At 39.2% G+C, this 18,808-nt stretch overlaps 1 protein-coding gene across 1 annotated transcript in view; it reads left to right on the forward strand.

Annotated features, from left to right (window-relative positions):
• Window positions 1-18,808, forward strand: part of adam12.L (ADAM metallopeptidase domain 12 L homeolog) — a 342,539-nt gene that overhangs the window by 168,877 nt on the left and 154,854 nt on the right. The window contains exon 4 of the mRNA XM_018225176.2: window positions 4,286-4,364. Coding sequence (XP_018080665.1) covers window positions 4,286-4,364 — 79 coding nt within the window. The remainder of the gene's footprint in view (window positions 1-4,285; window positions 4,365-18,808) is intronic.

An 18,808-nucleotide genomic window follows, 5' to 3' on the forward strand; every position in this document is an offset into this window, starting at 1 on the left:
TAGGACATTCCTGGAGCTTTAAAGGGGTGGTTCACCATTAAGGCCATTGTTATATCAACAACTATTTCCTTTTCTATAAATATACATTTATGTGGCTTTATAACAGGCAATGCTATTTCACAAACAACCAGAAAGTGCATTGAAACAGACTTTTCCATTAGCACCCAAAGCCTATGATCATTTCAAAATGTCTCCTATCCTAAATGTGTCTCAGAAGGAAATGTATTTGTCCACATGATACCAGCAGTTTCAAGGGAAGCACAATTTGTGAAGCTTGTTGCTCGGATCCTGTTGTTTTTTCCCCTAAGCTGCATGGCTGAAGACAGAACTGCTGGGAAATAAACTCCTATAGTTGAGAGATTTCGTTATTATCTGTGATAAGTGTTATTCTCTTACCAGCTGTGAGCCAAGTGTAATAGGATCAAGCAGGAGAGGCTTTGCAAGGTCAGTGGGCTAGTTTGTGCCATTGTTAAAGGGGGTTGTTCAACTTTTAGTATGTAGAGAGTGATATTCTGAGACAATTTGCAGTTTTTATTATTTGTTTTTTGAGTTATTTAGTTTTATATTCAGCAGCTCTCCAGTTTGTAGTTTCGGCATTCTAGTTGCTAGGTTCCAACTTCCCCAAGCAACCATGCATTGATTTGAATAAGAGACTGGATTATGAATAGGAAAGGACTTGAATATAAAGATGAGTAATAAAAAGTAGCAATAACAATACATTTGTAGCCTTACAGAGCATTTGTTTGTGACCCCCATTTGAAAACTGCTGGAAAGAGTCAGAAGGCAAATAATTAAAAAACAGATCAATAATGAAGACCAATTGAAAAGTTGCTTAGAATTGGCCATTGTATAACATACTAAATATTGACTGAAAGGTGAACCACCCCTTTAATAAATGATATGTTACATGATCACATATTTCTGGAGTAAATTAGATTATGTGCATAGTAGGAGCTCATTTAAATCTACACCTTTCTTAATGCAGCACAGCACCTTGTGGTCCCACCACTCTTACAGTACTACTAAAAGTCTTGGAATCTTGTAAGAGCCAGTGGTATTGGGGAAGTTTGTGGGTGGGTGGTACAGGTTTTTTTGTAAAAGGGTTGAATTCTCCTTTAATGTTTGTTAAAACATTCCTTTTTTGTGCTTAATCAGTACCTACCTTGCTATTGAACTTTATCTTGTACCTACCCTGCCTGCAATCAGTGCCATACTTCCCTGTCTTGCCAGCTTTGCCTGCGTTAAATGCCCTGTTTGTGCCTAATAAAGAATAAAGCCTGTTTCCCAGTACCAGCCTTCCCTGCCCAGTTCTGGACAAAGTGGACCTTTATGTGCCAGTAAAAAAATTCTTCAAATGGATTATCTGGGTTGCCTTTTGTATCAGTGACTTATTGGGCTAAACTCCACTGGAGATTTTGTAGAATGGCGTCAGATCGACAAATAGGGTTGCCACCTGTCTGGTTTTGACCCGGACAGCCCGGTGTTTTGAAGTGCTGCCCGGGTTAAAACTGCCTACCCGGTTTACCAAATTAGAAAACCGTGCAGGATTCCCTATTGTAGACACGGCGATCGGCCGAACATCGCGTCATAGCCCCGTTCCCGACGTCACTGGCCGCCCCCTGTGCATCACTGCCCTGCCCCCCCTCCCGGTCTTCACCAGGCTAAAAGGTGACAACCCAATCGACAAAAAACATAATACAAGTCAATTGTAGTCTCAATGATCAAAATATAATGGGAATGATACATAAACCTGATGTGTAAATTACAGAGGAAAGTTTCCCAACGCTTCATTTGACAAGATAAAATATGATGGTGTTTGACCAACTTTTTTTTCCCATTGAAATACATTGAATGTTGGAGGGGACGTGTCGGCTCCAGCTACAACGTGGAGTTCCTCCCTCTAGCTATAGGGGATCAGATTTTGTAGGATCCTACAATTTCATTCTGTTATGGTATTGCATGGCAATTGCCCTTAAAAATTTAAGAGGATTTAACAAGGAGGTGAATTAAGGGGGTTATGATTTCATTGAGTTGGGGTGCTTCACCTTTGAGATAATTTTAGTATGATGTAGAGAGTGATATTCTAAGACAATTTGCAATTTGTTTTCATTTTTTTTATTGAAGGTCTTTGAGTTATTTAGCTTTTTATTCAGCAGCTCTTCAATTTGCATCTTAACCAATCTGGTAACTAGGGTCCAAATTACCCTAGCAACCATGCATTGATTAGAATAAGAGGCTGTAATATGAATAGGAGAGGCCTGAATAGAAGGACAAGTAATAAAAAGTAGCAATAACAATACATGTGTAGCCTTACAGAGCATTTGTATTTTAGAAGGGAGTCAGCAACACCCATGTGAAAGCTGCAAAGAGTCCGAAGAAAAATAATATTAAACTATAAAAAAATAAATAATGAAAACCACTTGAAAAGTTGCTTAGAATTGGCCGTCCTATAACATAATAAAAGTTACCTTAAAGGTGAACCACCCCTTTACGTTTTCTCGCAGTCATTTGGTAACAAGCCATAACAGTATTGTTAGAAGTCCAATATATTTATGAAACTGATTGACCTTAGTCCAGGTGGGAAGTTCGGATTATGAAGAAGAGATTGAAGATTTATTATTGGGTTTGATTACTGAGTTTTATATTTGTTTATTGTGATGGTGCCAATCTTGGTTGTTGGAGGGCAATTGTGCTTGCATAGTCAGATGACATTTGTAGGGGAGTTTGTGAATTTTGTTGTTAGATTGGGACCCTGAAATTGGAATCAGTTCAACATGAAAATTGAGCATTTATTGTAACACAGAAACTTCATAGTATGTATGAAAGTGTATGTATGTGTTTAGTCTTTAATGGATGGACATTTCTAATTAGGCGGTTATTTATTAAAATCCAAATTTTAAAATTTTGAAAACTTGAATTTTTAGATGGAAAAAAAACTTGGATTTTTCAAGATTTATTATACCCCGATGCTGCAAAAAGCCTGCCATCTCAGACCTGTCGAGGTCCTGTATAAGTCAATGGGAGAGGCACCTATCTCAATTAGATGTTTTCGTGGTCTGCTCTGGGTTTAGCCCGAAATCCAAAAAAAAACAAAAACTCTAAAAACTAGAACAATTCAGATAAAATTAGAGAAATTCGGGAAAGAGGCTGAAAAATTGAGTGTTTCGGTTCTTCGCTCGAGTTTTTCGAAAATCGATTAAAATCTAGTTTTTTTTATTTATAAATAAGCTAAAATCGGGGAGATTGGTCATGTTTTTTTTTAAATAAAATATGAGATACATTCAGATTTTAGTAATTAGCCCCCTTACTGTTTCCCAATAATCATCTACACACAATAATGAGGTTCATAATCCCATAGGAGTGGTCATTTACAACCACAGGTGCAGTGGGCTAAATCCATTTTTGAGCTCAATTACCATGTTTTTAGCCACAAGGCAGCATTTTTTTCACAATTCCAGTACAATTGCAGCTGATGTGGCAAAACTGGCAGAAAACTTTCTGGATGCGTGATTTTCTTCATAAAATTGGTGTTGGGAAGCGCATCTATGTAGAATTGCTAGGAATGCGTCTTGACACAAATACCTTTAAAATACAAGATATTTCTGCAGCTATAAATGGCCCCTAGGATAGTCCAGGATAGATGACTTTAATCATTTTAAATCATGCTAAAAAGTCCTGCTCAAAGACATCATTATCTGATTCATTTGAAAGAATGAAATATATTGACTAACCGTGAAGTCCTGGGCATGGTGGCATTAAACTGGTACACAAGATAAGAATTAATGCCGATGTATCTTTAAATGGGATTCCAACGGAACTCTGAAGTTATATAATTAAAGCATTAGTTCAATTAGTTCCTCATTCAATTTAACATACTGTAGCTGTTTAAATTCACATCAGTTTACCTTGGAATTACCACAGTTAATAAAGATTAATTTTCATGTTTACCATTAAGTATAAATAATCGTGTGTGTATATTTCAGTTTGTTTATTAGATACAGAGCCATCTGGATGATTCTAGACAAACAAAAACTGTTCTTCCCATTAATCAAAACAGTTTTCTTCTAAAAAAAAAATTTCTTTCCAAATTCAATAAGGCCATTTTTTTTCCACAGTCTCATTTATGTACCAGACTGAAATATGGAAAACACAGATGGTATTTCACTCTCTTCTTTTTTTTATTTATTCTATATTTAATTAATGAAGGCTTTCTGCTGCAAATGAGACACCAAAAATAAGGGTTTCCCTCCATCAATTTTAACGCCAATGTTCTTTCATTTTTCAGGGGTCTTTTTGCTGGAAACTTTAGCGCAACACATTATACGGAAGATGGAGCTTTTGTGTCTACTGCACTTAACTACACGGTAAGTTCTGTGGCACTGGTCCAGCATGGAAGTCATGATACCAAGACAAAAGATTTATAATAGTGCAGGCTGAACAGTGACGTGGATAGAAAAACCCAGGTACCATAAAGCAGTGCTATGCCTTGTTGTTGCTAAACTTTAAAACTGATTTACCATGAATTTACAAGGACATTATCAATGAATGGTGTCCAGCCAATTGTGTATTGGAGATGCAAGAGCAGTGGTGTAACTAGATATTACTGGACCTCATAGCTAATTATTTTTCAGGCCCCCCAAATATCTAGAGATTGACCTGTTGTATATGAATTAGGGCCTCATGGGGCACCTATACGTCCTGGTCCCCTGTAGGGTCTTTTTCCTCTGTAGTTACGCCCCTGTGCAAGAGGGTTAGAACATTGCACATGTTTTATGTATACCATTGACAAAGTATATGCATTTTGCACCTATAACAAACCAACCACAGTCTCAAATAATATCCCCCCCAACATAGATCTCAGCAAATACTCAGTGCTTGTCATGTACGGCCCAGCATCTGAACAGACCAGCTTTTCCAAGACCAGAAACATGGACAGCATTTGGGGAAACCATAGAGTTGTAAATGAAAAAAAATTGGGGTTGAAAATGTTGACGTTGTGTAGTTCTACCACTTAAAAGGTTACAATAGTCTCTTTTATTTTTAGAGAATGCAGCAGCCTGGGGATGTTTGTGTGAACCCCAAACAAGAGCAGTTTCTATCAGCCATTTTTTATTTCCCCCATAAGACTACATTCAGCCCTAATTGCTTTGAGATATAAGCTTCTCCAATGGACCCTAGAAGTCTAAGCCGAACATTGGCAAGTAATCCCACTCCAGCTTCTAAATTCAGCAGGAGGAAATGTAATGGAGTGGGGAGAAGAATAGAGGTCCAGGATCTGCTGCCTCTGGCAGTTGAATATTCATCTCTTTTGCTTTAAGAGAAGGCAGTAGCACTCTGCATGACAGTGTCAGACTGGCCTGACTGGGGATGTTTGCGTGGGCCTTAAACAAGGACAGTTCCTATCAGCATTTCATATTTCCCCAATAGGCCTTTTGTACTACAGTATGTAAGACCTATGACATTCAACACAATTTACAACTAGTTGTTGATAGATATAATGTTCTCTGATGGGCCCAAGTAGACCTAGCTCAACACTGGCAAATACCCCCTCCAGCAATGGAGTGGGAAACAGAACAAAATTCCAGGCTCTACTGCCTCCAACATTACAATATTCATGTCTTTTGCTTGGGCTATTTGCATGGGCATGAATTTCCCCCATAGGACTATCTACAACTAAATGCTTTGAGATATAAGCTTCTCCAATGGACCCAGGAAGGCCCAGACAACACTTGCAAGGGATCCCCTCCAGCTTTTAAATTTATAGCAAGAGGAATAGCAATGAGTGGGGAGCAGAATAGAGGTCCAGGCTCTGCTGCCTCCAGCAAAAGAATATTCATCTCTGTAACTTTAAAGGGGAACTAAAGTCTAAAATAGAATGATGCTAGAAATGCTATATTTTGTATACTAAACATAAATATGAACTTACTGCACCAGAAGCCTAATTAAACAAATGATTTATGGTTTCAGATTTGGCCACAGGGGGCTTCTGCTTTGTTAAACATCTTTGTTTAACCAAGACAATGCACATGCCCATTGTAGTCTGGGCTTCAGTTGGGAGGTTACGCTTAGGGATCATCATAAATGATCAAAACAGCACAGGTCAAATAATATCTGTCATAGAAGTCATACAGCAAGACTGATTAATAATCAGAATATACAGACTGCACTGGGTCTGCGGATACGAATCTCTACACAGTCGCCGGCTGCTTTATAGGGGAACAAACAAAGCGGCTCGAGGTCAGGTTAGTAAGGTGGGTGCCATTTGAAAGTATGATTGTTTCCCTGCAGAGCAGTTAGGAACCATCTGAAGATTCCTATCCACAGCAGTCAAATTCTAGGTTCTAGCCAGTGGGAAGGCAGTTCGGGGAGATTAGAAGAAGAAGAGTCGATTTGTCACAGGGAGACTAAATCTCCCCGAATCTCCACGCGTGTCTCTGCCCTTAAATTCTACAAAGGCAAATAGGTGTGGAGCAGGTCCAAGTTCTGCTGCCTCCAGCATAACAATAGCCTAAATCAGCCCAGAAGAATTTATACAAAATAATGCTAGCCCATGGACTAGTCCAAAAGGGCAAGGGCATGTTGTTCCCCTACAACAGTCTCAGGTTCTTTCACTTAACAAGAAGTACAATCTAAGATAGGAATTATTTGAGAAAAAAGATTACATTTGATGGACGTGTTTTTTTCAGTCTTAACTACTCTGAAATATGGTTGTGTTCTTATCTTTAATGAAAAACCAGGAACGGGCTTAATATGTTAAAAAAGTAAAGCAATAGACCACTAGAAGGTTATATAGTATACATGTAAATAGACCTCAATAGAGCTTTCAAAGACATGGAACCTGTTATCCAAAATACTTGGGACCTGGGGTTTTCTGGGTAAAGGACCTTTATGTAATTTGGATCTCTATACCATAGGTCTACTTAAAATTAAATTAAACATTAAATAAACCCAATAGGCCGGTTTTGTTTTTAATAAGGATTAATTATATCTTAGTTGGGATCAGGTACAAGGTGTTATTTTATTATCACAGAGAAAAAGGAAATCATTTGTAACAATTAAAATTATTTCATTAATATGGAGTCTATGAAGACTACCTGCCTATATTTCGGAGCTTTCTGGCTAATGGGTTTCCGGATAACAGACACCATAAGGATATAGGCAGATAGTCATAATAATGTGACCATGTAATTCTCCCAACCCCCCGAGAATAGTCTTCTGAACACTATTTAGTTCCTCAACCCCCCCCCCAGCACTGACAAAATATCCCGGCCCTAAATACCCATAGTTGTATAGATTAGAATGAGCATGGTGAAGATGCCTTATATTGGGCAATCTGCATTTCCACAGTGACCGGGATTATTGTCATTCCATTTTGTGTTTCCTAATTTCTTTTTAACATAAATGATTTGAACAAAAGTCAGAGTTTATTACGGCAGAATATGAAGATTTGAAGATGAGCTTTAGGGACTAATGCACCGTATGACCTGTGATTGTACAGTGACACGGCATTTATGATCAGAATTGGACAAATTGGAGGTGAAGCACAATGTGACCGCCAGGCTAAGTACATTAATATAATATTGCTGTTACATTAAACTATTCCTCATTTTTATACACCATGGAAAAGAAATGATTCCATATTGAACACAGAAGCTATCCTGACAGATTTATTCCATATAATACTGAGGTTTCAAGATGTATCTTAAGGTAATGGTTCAGTTATGCAGAAACCCATTATAGAAAATGTTCCAAAAACTGACAATGATGTTCCGAACAGCAGAATATTCTTCCTGCCTGATTTGCCATGCCTCGGGAATTATAAGGCAATAGGGCTTATTTCCTTACTCTTGACTCAGTAAGCAAAGTGCAGTTTTTGATAATTTGACAATTGTTTTCTTTAAATGGGGTGGTTCAACTTAGTTAACTTTTAGTATGTTATAGAATGGCTAATTATAAGAAACTTTTCATTTGGCCTTAATTTTTTTCTTTTTTATAACTTGTCAATCATTTGCCTTTTTCTTCGGGTCAGCTTTCAAATGAGGGCCACTGACCCACATCTTAAAAACAAATGCTCTATAAGGCTACAAATGTATTGTTATTGCTATTTTTATTCCTCATCCTTCTATTCAGATCCTCTTCTATTCATATTCAAGTCTCTTTTTGAAGTTAGTATATGGTTGCTAGGATTATTTATTAGCAACCAAATTGCAAACTGGAGAACTGCTGAATAAAAAGCTAAATAACTCAAAAACCACAAATAATAAAAAATGAAAATTGTCTCAGAAAATCACTCTCTACATCTTAATAAAAGTTAATTTAAATGTGAACATCCCACCTTAAGTCCCAAAGAAAGTCTTTTTAGCCACTCTGGGTCATTTGCTGACAACAGTCCAAAGAACTAAGGGGTGCAAAAGTGTCCATATAAAAAATCACTTGCTGGAGTCTGGCTGTTTGTGATTGATAATAAATGCACAAGGCAGGGTCCAGGGAGTAGCTGCAGAGGAAGCAGCGGCTGCAGGGGGACCCAGGAGAAACCACAAGAATCCCAAATTCATATACAATTTCAATAAATATTGGTAAAACAGGTCAACCTCTAGACATTTTGGGGGCCTAAATAAAATAATTTGCTGCTGTGGGACCCACTAATATCTAGTTACACCACTGGCAGTCTTAAGGCCCCAGTGCTGATTTCACCCAGTGGTGCCCCTGATATGTAGGGAGGGTAGGGTGCAGGAAGAGCCTATGTGCCACCCTAAATGACTACGGTGTTGCCAAACAGAGGCAGTTCTCTATTCATGCAGGTAAATGCAGGTTTCTGTAAATCCAAAAGGAAGGGAGCAAAGGGCAAAATACATGGCAGATTGCACCTTTTTTGCACTAGTTTCAAGTAGTTTCAAGAATATCTAGGACAGAAACGTTTTCCCCTGCAGAACTGACTCCATGTGACTTTCAAGCTGGGCTTCCGGGAGAATTTAGGAGAACATGCAGGCACTGTCCCCAGATGTCACCCTAACCGGCCGGCCATCTGATGTGCAGGATGTAAATATTCATACAGATAAAAAAAAGAAAGTTTGATTTTTTTTTTCAGACACTTTGAAATGACTTTTGTGCATTAAGCACTGGAAATAACTCAAATCCAGTTAATGACTCTTCCTTTCAGAATCCTATGTTTGAAGGGTGATTGACCCCATCTGCAGCTAAACACTAGAGATTAGCTCTTTATTTCACTAATGTCCCAGTCTATTCCGTCTAGCCAGAACCTCTAGGCAGCAAAATAGCTGGGAGACCTGCCTTACTGGACAAAAAAAAATGCCTGCAAATTATATATTCTTATAAAAATAAACAGAATGTTCAAGGTCAGGCATTTTTAACAGCTTATGTTATGACTCTCGCTATTTGTACTGTAATGGAAAGAAAGATTTAGACAAACACCAACTAAATAAGCACATTTTGAATTCCCAGAAATACTAGGAGTCAAAGAGCCAAATAATCAAGAATATGGTGTGTTTTCTTTCCTGAAAATGAATTCTGTGCCATAATTCTACGTGAACCCCCCCCCCTCCACAACCTGGTGTCAATTATTGTGCCGGATATTGGGAGGGCAAATATTTTGGAAGGGCAGTTAGTCAGCTGTGTGCACCCTTTAGTTCCATGTGGGGCAACAAAGGGTACCCGGTACTTACCGTTAAGCACATGGCTGCCTTGTATTGAAGCATAGGTAACCTTGCATCTCATGCACCAAATTACTTTTTTATTTGTCAATATTATAGATTAGTGTAAGCAGGTTTGAGTGCTTCATGCATGAATGACATTTGTGGGTGTGCTTACAGTCACAATCAGTGAAAACAGTAGCCATCCCTTGTTATTAGCTGCACTGTGGCTTCTGATTATTGATACAATGTAGCAGAAGAGGCATGGGGCAGACTTGTGGCTGTCACTAGCAAAAATTCGCCAGGGACATCCGCAGGGACATCTAACCGGTTTAGAGGACAATTCGCTAGCCAAAGAGACTATCGCCCTATCGCCAGGCGAATTTTCGCTCAGTCGAACTTCACTAAAGAGCGAATTTTACAGAACATGACCTCTTTCGCCAGAGTTTCCTTCGCCACCTTAGACCTGGCGAACTGATAAGATGAAGCTACATCCTCCTCAATCTTATGTCATATCCTGTATGCCGAACGCTGGCTTTTTTCATATTTTAAAGCGGGATTGTCTTTAAAAGTTGTAAATATTAAAGATTTTTGTGTTAAAAATTTTTTTTCCAATCATTTGAGGGGCATGCCACATTTATTTTAGGGTGAGCTCATGTCTAGGACATTAGAGGATCTCTTTTGTCTTTATTATGCTTCCTTTGACATAATGTCATTTCAAGCATTTGCACCAGCCTCTCTAATAAAGACGTCTATACGATCTATATATACCCACCCTATTCAAATTGACCTAAGCGTAACAGTACTAACAAATTTTCGCTAGGCAGAAATGAACGCTAGCGAAAGTGTACTATGAAATGCTTGCGCTGACAAAGACGCAACTTTGCATTTTAGTGAATTAGCGTAGTGGTAATGAATTTACGCCTGGCGAAGAAGCACAGATCCTACACTGGCGAAAATTTTCCCTTTAGTGAATTTGCCCCATAGTGGGAATTGGAGCCTTGACAGTGAAAAGGGTTGGCTTTCGCTACATTGATAATATGTGAATGGAATCACATTGAGGTGTGAATATACAAAGAACGCTGCACTTGTTTTTTTCTTCATTTTCCTTTTCCAAGGTACGATCAGGAGCACTTTTTGGAACATTTAAATAATAATTTAGTCATCACTGAATTTACATTTAGATGATTTATTTGTGTTAAAAGGCATTATTTAAACATGCAAGGGCATGCTTTCTACATTGATAAATACCACCCAAGTTGTGCTCTTTGCTACTGTATTTTGGGGTCACCCATATTGGTGCTGGAATTTTCCTTCAAATATAATATACTGCATTGTGTCCTAAAGTCCAAGAGATGGGGAGAGGTTATCAGAACCTCCCTGATCATGACTTTAGGTGGCTGCCAAATGAGCAGTTCTTTTCCGTAAATGCCCATCTAAAGTGGACAATATCAGGTTTTAATCTGATCATTGACCCTTAGGATTACAACAGCAGGAATACGAGCCATCGGACCGAGGACTGCATCAACAAGCCAATGCAGTCGTCGATTCAATGGGAAAATCAAACCTGCTGTTTGACATCTGCTTGATTTTTGACCAGCAATCGGTTGGGTGGGCTTGACGGAGGTCCCAAATCATGGGCAGTTAGACTGCTGAATTGATCTAAAGGGCCCCAAGCAACATGATTAAATCTGCTCCTGTTACCTTTATTGCCTGCATCTAAGTAAAGATGACAAAGGAAAGGATGACACTAATATCCAAGCTGCAGTCCTTCAGATGTTACTAAATTAAATAATCCCAGAATACTTCATACCAAACCACAATAGCCCAAGAACTGTCATTGTACCGCCAGAAACAGCCTCCCGTGGATGGATGTCAAGGGCAATACATTCCAGGATAACAGGAGGACAGAAGCTTTATCCAGTTAAAACATTTGATAAACAGACCTTGCCGAGAAGTACGCTAATGGACAATGGAGAGGGTTCCCTGCAACATGTTAGCATCCATTTAAACAGAAAGCCGTTTATACAAGCAAAGTGTATTGCCTGACCATATAAATGCATCTAAAAGCCTTTAATTTAGCTGATATACACATTATCTCTGCAGTAAAACAGTGTCTGCAGGGAAAGCTGCTTGTGATAAGTGTGCTTAATCAACTTCTAACTGAAGGCGCAACCAAATTGAGTTTTCAGGTTTCGGGTTAGACAGTATTACAGCTTTTATTGCTGCCGACTTTGCCACCAACGTCAGCCCTAACTAGTGGGCCTGAGGATTCCAAATAAATCTCTGTCTAAGGATGCCATTAAACTATAGACTTGGGTTTCTCCCACGTTTATTCTAATGAACTACTTAAGACACCTATGATTTCATTGGTTTGATGTTGAAGACGAGTGAGAATAAAGAGGAACTTGTATTTTTCTTTTTCTCCAGCCAATTAGTGACTTGCCGTTGTTGTTCCTGTGTATTTCTTCGTAGTATGGAGAGAAACATTATTCACAGATAAAACTATAGCGGGGGCAAGCAGAGCAATTGCTATGGGACCCACATACACAGGGGCCTGAGCTAAAACATGCTCTTCAAAATAAAGTGTGGCCCAAGGGACAACTGTGTTACAGCTCAAAATGAGCAAATAAGCATTAACGTTAACAGAACTTTTAAGAGCTGAGAGAAGTAAATGTAGCTTTTAAAGGAGAAGGAAAGCTACGTAGCCATTTTATTGCCAATAGATTAGCTGCAATAGTGCAAGCTAGAATGCTATATTTATTCTGTAGAATGTTTTACCATACCGGAGTAAAAAGCTCTAGAACTCTCTGTTTGTTTAGGATAGCAGCTGTCATATTAGCTTAGTGTGACATCATTTCCTGCCTGAGTCTTTCCCTGCTCACTTATAGCTTTGGGCTCAGATTAGAGAGGGCGGGGGGAAGAGGAGCAAACTGAGCATGCTCACGCCCGGGGGAGGGAGGTTTAAGCTGAGAACAGGAAGTCTGATACAGAAGCCCATGTTTACACAATAGAAGGAAAGAAATGCTGTGTTTTTTGACAGAGGACTCAGAGCAGCATTACTTTGAGGGTTTACTGGTATATTTAGGTGGACCTTTCTGATAAGGCTTACTTAGTTTTAACCTTTCCTTCTCCTTTAACTCATATGCAGTTGCAGTGTGACAGTTCTACATGTATAGGTTCAAGGGATAAGGGGACCCCTGGCTGGCTCCCATACATCTCTGCACATTGCCCTAGTCACTCATTCAGATTAATTTACACAATGGGCACATTGGTAATAGCCTGGGTATGGGAGCCGGACATAGCCATGATATCTGGTACCCAGATATATACATAAATAAGAGCTTGGGTGGAAAGGTTGCAGCTTGATTCATTCACATGTACACTACATCAACATAATACAGATTATCCTTACCAAAACAAACACTTTCATAACATTTAACTAACATGGTGAGCACATGTACAATACCAGCCCCAGGCCTATCCATCATTGAACTCAACATCATTCACCCCCTTCCATTTTTGCCTACCCAGTAGGGCAGCCCCACCAAGCTGCCACAGGCCATCTTTCTCTTGGAAGAGAAAGCTGAGCAACATTGCCAAGTCCCTTGTTGTTCCTGATGGATTCTCAACTTCCTTTTTCCTTTACAACCTTAGCCCTTCCCCTTATATTCTTCCCACACAACTACTAACACAGCTTTGCTAGTGAAATTAGTGAAATTATCACCAAAGTGCAGCTTAAAGTGGGGCTATTAGTGATAAGGCAGAGACTTTTCCTTCCTTCATAACTTCCTTTCGTCTATCCTTTCATCCTTCCTTCCTTCCTTCCTCTCTTCTTTCTTTATCTCTTTTATTTCTCCATCCTTCCTTCATTCCTTTCCTTCATTTTGTCCTTCCTTCCTGCCTCTCTTTCATCCATCCATCCGTTATTTCTTTCTTTCTTTCTCTTTCTTTCCTTAATTCCTTTCCTTCCTTCTGTCCTACCTTCCCGCCTCTCTTTCATCCTTCATCCTTTCCATCCTTCTGTTCTCTTTCTTTCTCTTTCTTTCTTTCTTTCTCTTTCTTTCTTTCTTTCTTTCTTTCTTTCTTTCTTTCTTTCTTTCTTTCTCTCTTTCTTTCTTTTGTCCTTCCTTCCTTCCTCTCTTCCTTCCATCCTAAGGTTTTACTTCTTTCTTATTTTCGTCATCCTTCCTTCATTCCTTTCCTTCCTTCTGTTCTACCTTCCTGCCTCTCTTTCATACATCCCTCCGTTAGTTCTCTCTCTCTTTCTCTTTCTTCCTTCCTCTCTTCCCCTCTTCCTTCCTTCCATCCTTCCGTTCTCTTTCATTCTGTCTTCCTTCCTTTCTTCCTCTCTTCCTTCCTTTCCTTCTTTCTTTCTTAAATTTGGTAAACTAAAGAAATATCTAATTTCATGTATCACACTCATATGAGTGATTTTTGCTCCACATTAATCATTTGCAGCCAAGCATGCCTTTAGAATGCCAGATGCCAGACTGCCCCAATCACACTGTCTAATAACCCACTAGCCCTGCCCCTGTCACAAAGTGGATTTCCTAGGAGGGAGGAAGGTTAAGGAAAACAATTCTGCCGGTGATTAGTTCAAACTGAATTTATCCTGCAGCTCATAAAGCCTTTACTAGAAATATGTTAAACGTTTATGTTAAACTGTGTGGTTTACTGTCTGTGTATATAGAGCTCACAGTCTTTTTACTGCGAATCAGCCGCACAATCTATTATGCATGAATAGCGCTGGAAATATTGTCCTGGACAAATATAAAGTGAGAATGCAAAGTGAGGAAATGTAAAAAAGCTCACACAGACTAAATGAATAATGCACAATGTGGTGGCTCATGGTACAGTCCTTCTCACATTGCCCATATCCCCAATGTGCATTTTTTCTAATAATGGTTCTTATGAGCGAGAGATGGTTTAGTCATTTAGTAAGTAAGTAACTGAGTTATCATTGCATTAAGAGGGGCCAGAGACTATTTAGTCATTTTCCAGAAATGCAAAGATAGGAAACGTGCCTGACATCTTTATCATACAGCCTGGACTCTCAAACTGGCCATGTGTAATTGCTTCTCTCTGTCATGTGGCTGCAACGACGCACTGTTTCTTGTGGTCAAAATGAGCAAATACAGATGGGGGAAAGAAACTATTGATGGCACTCTATGTACATATAACAGTTACTTTTATAGTGGGCTCTGCTTGGCAGATCAGTCCCATTTAAAGCTTGGGTCATTCTGAATTGCCATCTGTTGTCTGATTAGCAGAGAATTCTTTGATGCCTAAGGCTAAGGGCACACTAGGCGATAGCGCCGCGATTTGACTCGCGGCGACTTTTCGCCGCGACTTTTAATCCGCAATCGCTGTGGAAACTTTGGCGCTGGCGTCTATGGGGAATCGCGAGCGTAAAAACACACGCGGCGATCTTTTTTCTATTGTCGCTCGAAATTGCCTCGCTAGGCGATTTCGAGCGACAATAGAAAAAAGATCGCCGCGTGTGTTTTTACGCTGGCGATTTGACGCGATTCCCCATAGACGCCAGCGCCAAAGTTTCCACAGCGATTGCGGATTAAAAGTCGCGGCGAAAAGTCGCCGCGAGTCAAATCGCTGCGCTATCGCCTAGTGTGGCCTTACCCTAAAGAGTGGTTCTAATTAGATTTAATTTTGGAACATAATCCCTACATCTGACTCTTATGTATGAGTATTCTACACTGTATAATCTGCAGCTATGGGGTCATGGGATGGGAATGAAAACAGAAAATGAATGTAAATAATAATAAAATAATTTGGACATACGTAGGTCCTCTCAGTTCTGCACTCTATGGAGTTAATGAAATGGTAAAAGAAATTGAGAAAAATAATATCCTGGCTGCTGCCCATTTTTTTATATTTAATCTGAAAGAGTAAAAATCAAACAAGAGAAGGGCAACGTAACATCCCAGAAACACAAGAACCCCTTTAGGGTTCAAGAGCCACTGCAAAGAGAATCACAATTGCCTTGACTTGAACTCATAGGGGTCGTTTTTTTATTTAGCTGGATCCCCACTGTATTCAGCTCTTACTGAGTCATTGCAAGCCTCAGCTCTCCACTTTAGAGCAGAGAGACCTGCTATCCCTACATTCGTTAGTAGTGCAGGCGGGGGGCCCATAGGCAACCCCCCTGCTCCCTAAATTGCATGTCATTCAGGAGGGGAAGGGTGCATAGGGCCCCTGTTATGGATGTTATAGAAAGTCTTATAGAAGGTCTTCCTAGCAATGTTGCAACTGGTCTTGATTTTTTTTAAAAATGTTTTTAATTATTTGACTTTCTCTTCTGCATCTTTGGAGCTTTGAAATGGGGTGGGATCATTGGTCTCAACAGGCAAATCTCTTTTCTTTGAGGCTACGACTTTATAGTTATTGTTTCTATTTATTGCTTACCATTCTATTCAGGCCCTAAAAATCTAGCAAACAGGTAGGTGCTGAAAAAACACAAAATTGTATCAGATGTCTGTTTAAATCACCTGTATTTCTACTGATAAGTTGTGTGGATTGAAAGAACGGCAGTGGTAGGGCTCCAGGGGATTCCAGGGTTTTATCTGACCCTAGAAAGGCAGTCATTCATGTGAGCATTCAATAAGAAGTGATTTTCAGTGAGTGACTGTGAAGCTTATAGCAATCAGTGTAGGTGAAGCTTTGGTGCCTTGAGATATCCGGACTTAGGTTTTCAGTGCAGCCTCTGGAACAACGACTTTTCAATGAAATTTCATGGATAGCACGTGAGACAATGAAATTTCCTTCTCCAGAGAATTTCTGAAGTAGATAGAAGGCACAGTAACCAGTATTTCTCCAGTAACTTCCAAGCCTGCACTCTGAGTGTAAGTGCTTTTAATAGGCCCAAGGCTTTGTTTTCCAGTGGCATGACTACAATACAGCAGACCCCATGGACTTAAACAGATTCTGTTATATTTAATTTTGAAATTTGACATTGGGCTAAACATATTGTCAGTTTCCCAGGAGCCCTCAGGCCATGTGACTTGTGCTCTGAGAAACTTCAGTCACTCTTTTACTGCTACATTGCAAGTTGAAGTGATATCACCCCCTCCCTTCCCTTGTTTCAAGAATAACATTTTAAATGGTAGAGTGAATTATTTGCAATGTAAGCAGTGTCATTTAGAAATAAAAAGTAAACCATAAAAATCATAACAGAATCCCTTTAAAAGAGGGATAAAGGAAGAGGACAGGTAGTGAAGTCCCTTTTCTGATTCAGCAGCCTGATGAAGCAGCAGGATACCTAGGAATATAGTAAAGAGGTAGTGGGATTTGTACTCGGGTTTGGTTCTTTGGTAGAGTTGGGGTATATGTTGCAATTGACTTAGCAGTAGAATGCCAGTGGAAATGGGAAAATGAGTTTGGTTGGTACCTCTTTGGGTAATATTCCCTAGAGGTAAGGGATAGAGTATGGCTTATATCACTTCTACTTGCCCATTTGAGTGTGGAAGCGGTGGGGTGGCTGGCATGGTGGTGGCCTTTGTGGGGTTCTAATGACAAACATTCAAGTTATTTTTCTGAATAGTGTGTGTTATAACTGTGAGTTTATATACATATGTTAATAACATTGTTAATAAGGCAACTGCCATTCCAGGTCCATTCTGGGCTCTCTTTCTTTATTAAGCTTAAAAAAGGGTAAAATAGAAGGTCTGAGTATGGTAAAGGAGACCAGTGGCCTGGATGCTGCCTCTTTCATTCACTTTATTGGTTCTATAAATGCTGATCAGTCACCCTGTGCTACACTGATGAGCCCCTTTAAGGGTGCAACAGGTTTGTAGAAGGCATCTGATCAGTACCTGCACTAGCTGTGCTTTACAATCAAGTGGGTGGATAATGTCTATAAGGTATTCCATGAAACTGAACTTTTAACTTTAATTTGAAGAGCAAAACTGAGTTTCCTTGCCAGCATTCCATTTGCTTTGCATATAGTACATGGTAAAATAATCACTTGACTTGCTTTTCATGGATGGCCATACCCAGGGTTGTAACTAGTTCATAGAAAGTACAGCATTGCCGAGTTGGAGCTCCCATATAGAAACAGCAATTTGCATTATTAATTCTGTAAAATCAAATGTTGATATGTCATAGTGATTGGATTAAATAAACAGCGCTTCTTTGATATATATCACCTGCTTTAAGTTCAGTTCAATGCTGGCAATATAAGGAAGGTGACATTTATTTAACCAACAGCATTTCATGCATATTTGCAAAGAGAATTTACTTGGCAGTAAGACGGGGCAGTGCAGTGTATTTGTGATTGCCCTTGATCAAGCAGCCTAAACCTGTAAGGATTCCTTTGTAGGTGAAGCTTTATTAAGAGAAGTCTATTGTACCGTGCACTATGATTTTAGGTGCTGAAAAATAACAATGAAAATGACTAATGGGTCAGGGAACAGGCAGGCAAGTTGTATTTATATGATAGTTGTTGAGCAAAGAAAGCTTTCACTTGGACACTTGCAAGTATAGGTATGGAACCTGTTATCCAGAATGCTCAGGACCTGGGGTTTTCCTCATAAGAGAACTTTCTGTAATTAGGATATCCATGCCTAAAATCATTTAAACATTAAATAAACCCAATAGGACTAATTTTAACTTAATTACAAGCTACTGTTTTATTATCGCAAAGAAAAAGGAAATAATTTTAAAGCTGTGAATTATTTGGTTAAAAACTGATGAGTCTTTGGGAGATGGCCTTCCATAACCTGGAAAATAAGTTTCTGGTTATGGATGCTATACCTATACTGTATTTTCCCCAAGAGCTATCCATCCAATATATATATATACAGTAGTTACCTCCTATAAACATCGCACACTTGATATCCTTCTCCGTTCACTGACCAGGCTCTTTTTCTGTGTTAATGAAAGACTCAGAGAGTTTTTATAGTAACCACTTAGCCTCTAATAAGTGACAGCATGCTAGGGGAAGTCTTACTAGGCTCTAGATAAATATTAAAAAAAAAAAAAATTATATATATATATATATATATATATATTAGGGATGCATCGAATCCACTATTTTTGATTCGACCGAACCCCTGAATCCTTCGTGAAAGATTTGGCTGAATAACGAACGGAATCCGAATCTTAATTTGCGTATGCGAATTAGGCGTGGGAAGGTGAAA

Source organism: Xenopus laevis, chromosome 7L (assembly GCF_017654675.1).
Source record: "Xenopus laevis strain J_2021 chromosome 7L, Xenopus_laevis_v10.1, whole genome shotgun sequence".
NCBI classification, from domain to species: domain Eukaryota; kingdom Metazoa; phylum Chordata; class Amphibia; order Anura; family Pipidae; genus Xenopus; species Xenopus laevis.